Raw genomic sequence first — 6316 nt, forward strand, 5'->3', positions numbered from 1 at the left:
TAAAAAAAGTTTCATCAACAGTAGTAGTTGGTGAAGTAGTCATGTCATGTGGGTTGAAATACAATAAATAAGGGTTTAATAATGAAAAAAATTAACAAGTGTTGCATTGTTATATTAAAAGGATAAATAGTTTTAAGGGAAGCCTTCAAAGGAATCAATTTGTTCCAAATCAAATCCTGAATGGTTAAAGGATCCTCTACCATGTCCTCAGTTAGCAAATGATAAACACCTTTAGCGGAGAAAATCTCATCACGATCGAGCCTCCAAACCATCTGGGTTAAACATTTTCTTGCAAAAGAATATATTAAGTATAAAATAAGGAGCATGTTTCTTGCTCCCAAGCAAAAGGATTTCTTCTCCAATGCGAGTCAGGATCCCTTCATTTAATACCCTCTTCATTTTCTCCATTTTGAGAGATAAAGATCGCCTTCCTGTCAATTATTTTTGGATTTCTTTTCAAATACTTTTTTTTTTCTTCTTAAAATGATATGGATGAAGAGATTTGATTAAATATAAAACTTAAAAATTCCCTCTTTCAAGAAGTTAAATATTTAGACTTTTTTTTTTTTTGAATCTGTTACTATTGTTTTAAGATTTAAATTTGAGATATTTCGGATTTAAGTTTCCGGTTTGAATCCAAGTATAATTAGACCAAACTTGGTCATTAGACCAAACTTGGTCATTAGACCAATAAAACTCAAGGATAAATACATAGAAAATTTAAACCAAATTTGGAGTTTTTAGTCATTAAACTACTTGGATTCAAAAACAAATACTTGGATTCAAACTAAACCTAGTCTTTTTTTTTTGTGGTGGCCGGGGTTTGAACCCCGAACTTTGCATATTTTATGCATTGTCCAAACCAACTGAGCTAAGCTCACATACATAGAAATTTTACTTATTTAACTAAAAAAAGTTTTATATTTTATCAAAAAATATTTTCTTTTTTATTTAAAAAAAAAGAAGAAAGAGTTTTATTCGTAAGAAATTGCTAGAGTTAAACCAAAATCCTAAGTATAAATTCAGCTTTGAGTAGGCATCAACCTTAAAAATGTCAATGAGAATAGTTAGTAAAAAAAAAAATAAAAAATACCATTTCTGATATTTTGAAACATAAATAAAACAAGGAGAATGTTAACCAGTGCTCCCGGGGCATTGGTTAAGCACCAAATGAAGTAAGCTTTTAATAAAAGGTAATGTAATTATTAGTTAATAAAAATTGACAGTTTATATTTACAAGACAGAAAATTTTATTTATAGATACCTTAACCAGTGTCCCGGGCACCGGTTAACAAGACCCATAAAACAAAAGGGATGGATCATTTATTTCCAAAAAGAAAATGTAATAAAAGGGAGCATTTCAAATTTGTAAAATTAGTGAAAGGAGGAAGAAAATCTGAAGTCGGTTGGTACCAGAGAGATTGGGCATGGCGATGTATCTTCGCCTTGGAAGATGCGCCTCTCTCAATTCGCTCTTCCACAACTCACCGCTTTCCACCACCGTCAGATGCTGTTCTTCTTCATCGCCGTCGTCGTCCGGTAAGTCTAAGCCTGATAAGAAAAAGCTCGGTGATCGTCTTTCCGCTGTAATTGACGCCGCCAACGATCGCAAACTCCCTCCCGAACTGCGCGGCCAACGCAACAATGTTAGGTATACACACACAATTGTCTCTCTTAGAAGTTAGAATCACAGTTCTACTTAATTTGATGGATTCAAGTTTATAGTGAATACTCAATTGTATAACTTTTATGATAGATATGAGTCCAATTAAACATTCTTAATGATACCATTGTGATTTATGATTGATTGGCAGTGTAAAAAAACTTTACACTGTTAACGCATATTGATAGTAGAACTGTGTAAAGTTTTGATGACTTTAACACAAATTGGCGGATTGACAGGTCAGAAACCGACTTGATCAATGTCGTTGAGCAAAGAATATGGCATTCAATGGAAGAAGGACAATTTGAGAATTTGCCGGGGAAAGGAAAGCCGCTTAAACTAGACACAAATCCTCATGCAGATCCAGCTGAAGACACATTATACAGAATCCTTTCGAAAAATGGATGTGCACCGGAGTGGGTTGAGCTTAACAAAGAGATAAGATTTAGAATATCTGAATGGAGGATGTCCTTGAAGAAAGCTTCGGCAAATAAATGCAGTCAAGATCAATCTATGTGGGTTGGAAGTTCACAGGCTTTGAAATCGCAGTTAAAGGAAATCAATGATAAGGTGAGCTAGCTAGGTCATTTTGGAAATTGGGTAATTCAAATGGTTTTTGCAAGTCTTGAATTCTATCTTTGATATTTGTAATGCACTTGTAAATTGTAATACATCTTCTGTTTTTTTTTTTTTTTTTTTGTAGGTTTTCCGGTATAACCTCATTGTGCCTTTTGGTCGGCAAATGAACGGCCTGAAGTGGGAGAAAGAGCTAGGTAATTTAGATGAATGATGAAATTTACTGTCGAGGCGATTAGTATACTATTATAGAATATTACAATTTGTTATTTTCCTAAAGGGTGGTCGTGCCAGCTGAATAATCATCTGGCTTAAGTTATAGTTCAACTTCGGTTGATTAATTAGTTTTACTAGCAGTGGCTTGATAGGGCTAGCAATCTCGTTGTTGTTATGATCCTTTTTTCAAGCTTAGTATGGCTGTACCTGTACTTATATGGTGAATTACCTTCAATTAGCACAGTACTCCCTTCCTTTATCCATGTACAATTTGGGTAAGCAGAAGGAAAAGTGTAATGAAAATGTATGAGAAATTAAGTGCTCTTAAAAATTGAAATTAAGTGCTCTTAAAAATTGTACTATACAGTATATGCATTGTGTTGATTGACATGTTATATTTTGCTCAAGGCAATTATTCTTGGTTCAGTTGACAGAAATTTTGTTATACTAGATGGTTGGGTTGAATTTGAGTACAATATCTCTTTCAATGGTAGTATTGATTTAGTAGAATCAATTTGTCGTTGATGTTCAGATGACAGTAACATAGAAATTCACATTTAAAAGAATTTGTCTGTCTTTCTAAAGTATATGATTTGTCTGTCTTTCTAAAGTATATGATTTTTGCTGTGCTCGAATTCAAAACAGTGATCCACAAATGCATATTGTTTGTAGACTCATAGTAATTCAACAATAAGAGTCCTCCTCAGTTGTGCCCTGACCACGAATAATGAATGATGAGATCTTTGGCACCAACAGAAGGCCGATTCCATGGGGCCTCATCTTTTGGAGTTTGTGGCCAGTATTTTTCTTCACCAAAATCATCGTCCTTTTCAAAGGTGAAGCTTTTGAACCCGAGAAAATTTTCCTAAATGTCTGCAGAATGGACAGTGGTATATGAGATGCACTTGAAACTTGGGACCTTCAAATGTGGAAAAGCTTTAATTTGGAGGCTAGAAACTCTTAAGATTTCTTGAATCTATCAAGCGAAGCATATGATAGTTCAGAGCGTTTCGTGGATGATAATTCACTTGGTCACCCAAGGTTGTAATCCGAGGCATCCTTACCTTAGCATGATCATAAACATCCCAAGTTGGCATGATAAAAAGATGGTGGCCATTGTATTCTTGAATGTTCTCCATTGTTGCACGAGAGCTGCTTTTACTCCCTTTGTCCTTAAATGCGGAGATCAAAACCTTGACTACTAATTCATTGTTGGGTAGAGTGCAAGATTTCTGAAGGGGAGGGCTACATCCATATTTGGATACATACTTCATATTTTTTTAAAATAAAAAATTGACCATTTGAATTTGAAAGACAAGTGACTTCAAAATTTTGATTAGGCTGACCTATAATGTACTATAAATTATTTTATATTATGCTTTCTGGTGCAGCCAAATCCAAATGGCACACCACTGTGTTTCACAATTATACTTCATCACATTTATAGGAAGCAATTTTTCTTTTTCAGATTTATTAAATAGTTATTAAATAACAGATGTAGATGTACTATACACCCTCCGGTCACAAATATAAGCAAAAAAAAATATTTTAGATTCATTCAATAAATGATGTATGTGGTCTTTATTGTAGACAACATACATCATTTATCAAATGGATGTCAAAATATCATTACTCTTTATTATAAGCCCTTTTGACTAATTTCACATATATTAAGAAAAGTTGCTAGTGTAGTTAATGTGTCTAGTTTTTGTTTGAATCAGACTAAATTGTTCTTTGTTTGTATGTGTATTTAATTTGACTTTTTATATTCTAATGCAAGTTAGTAGATTAACCAGAGATATGTTTAGAAAATATATAAATAAATGCACCTAGTAATTTGTATATACGTTTATAGACTAGACTTGGAGCTTATAATTAAGGACAAAGAAAGTATTTAAATGTTTTTTTTAGTATTGATATTTGTATATTAATATAGAGAGAAAAGGAAGAGAGTTGTTAAAAACAAAAAGAGAGTTGTTAAAAATATGTGAGTATGAGATAAAAAGTTGTCTAAAATTTGAAACGATTAATTAAGTGGCCTCAAAATTTGGAGTTGTTGCACTACAGTGCATAATTTTTTCCATTATATACTGTTGTACATCCAAATCCAAATATTGGGGAACACTTGCGCATCGGAAAATTCCAGAGCGCACCACTGTGTTTCACAATTGTAACTGAAGTACCTCACTTTATTTTATATAGGCAATTCTCCTTCAGATGGCTTAAAAATATTCGATTTGGGACAAGTTATATTTTAACATGGCATGAGTAAGGCTAGCGAGTCATCATGTTATAATCTCTCTTTCAGGCTTAGTATGGCTGTACTTTTATGGTGGATTACCTTCAATCAACATTTATCCATGTAAACTTGGGTAAACAGGAGGGAAAGTATAGCGAAAATGCATGAGAACATAAATGGTTTTGAAAATTGTACTCTACCGAACATGCATTGTGTTGATTGGTATGTTATATTTTGCTGAAGGCAATTATTTCTTGGTTCAGTTGACAGAAAATTTGTTGGAACAACTAGATGGATGGGTTGATTTTGAATGCCACAGCTCTTTCAATAGTTTGATTTGGTAGGATCAATTTTGTTGTTGATTTCCAGGCGGCAATAAAATAGAAATTCATGTTTAAAAGAATTCATCTTTCTAAAGTATATATGATTTTTGTTGTGCTCTAATTCAAAAGAGTGATCCACAAATGCATGTTGTAGACTCATACCAACTCTAATCCCCAAGTTCGGCTAGCCACAAATAAAAGAGATTTTTTTTCATTTTGTTGTTGAAATTATTCTTTAAATGTCTTTTTTTCTATTGTCTTCAAGTGCATCTCATCTTTTGGATTTTGAGGCCAGTATTTTGTCTTCACCGAAATCGTCATATTGGAGTTTGAGGCAAGTATTTTGTATTCACCAAAATCGCCATAGTTTTCAAAGATGAAGCTTTTGAACCTGGGAAAATTTTCCTAAATATCTGGTTAGAATGCTTTGGAAGTTGTTAATGTAGATGGGTCAATTAGGCAAGAAGGTATATGAGATGCACTTGAAACTTCTTGAATCTATCAAGCAAAGCATATGAAATTTCAGAGCGATTCATGGATGATAATTCACTTGGTCACCTATGGTTGTAATCTGAGGAATCCCTACCTTAGCATGATCAAAAGCACCTCAAGTTTGCCGATAAAAAGATGGTGGCAAATGTATTCTCGAATCTTCCCCCGTTGTTGCACGAGAGCTTCTTTTATTCCTCAACGATTTTTAAAAGATGACCAAAAAGCACATGTTTGATCGGAAAAAAAAAAATCAGTTTTGTTTGGGTTTATTTATTTTGGACGACAAATAAATTTTATTTTCCCCTACTAAACATACGTGGTTTGTAAGAAACCATGGGAGAGACTAGTACTTCTCTCTTGTATAACAAGAAATTATGATTTAACGCACAAACTTGAGTGTCAAGGAAAAATAATATGAAGAAGCAGTCTCTTTAAACTGAGTTATATGGTACATGTGCAAGAGTTTTTTTGTGTGTAAACCGGGTATCCTCCTCGCGCAACTGAGGAGATTAATTCTTTGAGCATTGTGTGATCCAAATAGGCGGCAAGCTCTCCCTAAGAGTTTTAATGTTGCTGCATGCTCAAGGCTGGAAAACATATGCAAGAGTTTGTTCTAACAAACAAGTTTACTATGATGAGTTTTTAATTTTTAAGTTTACTTTTTATTTGCCTTTACTTATTATTTTCTTATGCAAGGTTTATGGCTCTTAGATTTTTTTTTTTTAATATAATTCACTTTAGCATATAAAAGAATAATGTTTGTCGGACTAATTTAAGTTTAAATCTTTTACTGAATTTTTATTCAAT

The 6316-nt window shown here is 33.2% G+C and overlaps 1 protein-coding gene across 3 annotated transcripts; it reads left to right on the plus strand.

Moving 5' to 3' along the window:
• The first annotated feature begins 1376 nt into the window (after positions 1-1376).
• On the plus strand, positions 1377-3902 carry LOC146955858 (uncharacterized). 3 transcript variants are annotated; one of them, XM_085724392.1, is made up of 4 exons: positions 1377-1651; positions 1903-2233; positions 2367-2436; positions 3101-3902. In XM_085724392.1, the coding sequence occupies exons 1-4, from the start codon at positions 1428-1430 to the stop codon at positions 3133-3135; spliced, it is 660 nt and encodes a 219-aa protein (XP_085580518.1). In that variant the 5' UTR covers positions 1377-1427; the 3' UTR covers positions 3136-3902. The 3 variants fall into 3 exon arrangements, with proteins under 3 accessions (XP_085580518.1, XP_085580532.1, XP_085580524.1); XM_085724406.1 differs by having other exon boundaries at positions 3128-3902; XM_085724398.1 differs by lacking the exon at positions 3101-3902 and having other exon boundaries at positions 2367-2892.
• The last annotated feature ends 2414 nt before the right edge of the window (positions 3903-6316 follow it).

This window comes from Medicago sativa, chromosome 1, assembly GCF_051527215.1.
Source record: "Medicago sativa cultivar Bolivia chromosome 1, Bolivia_mono, whole genome shotgun sequence".
Taxonomy (NCBI): Eukaryota; Viridiplantae; Streptophyta; class Magnoliopsida; order Fabales; family Fabaceae; genus Medicago; species Medicago sativa.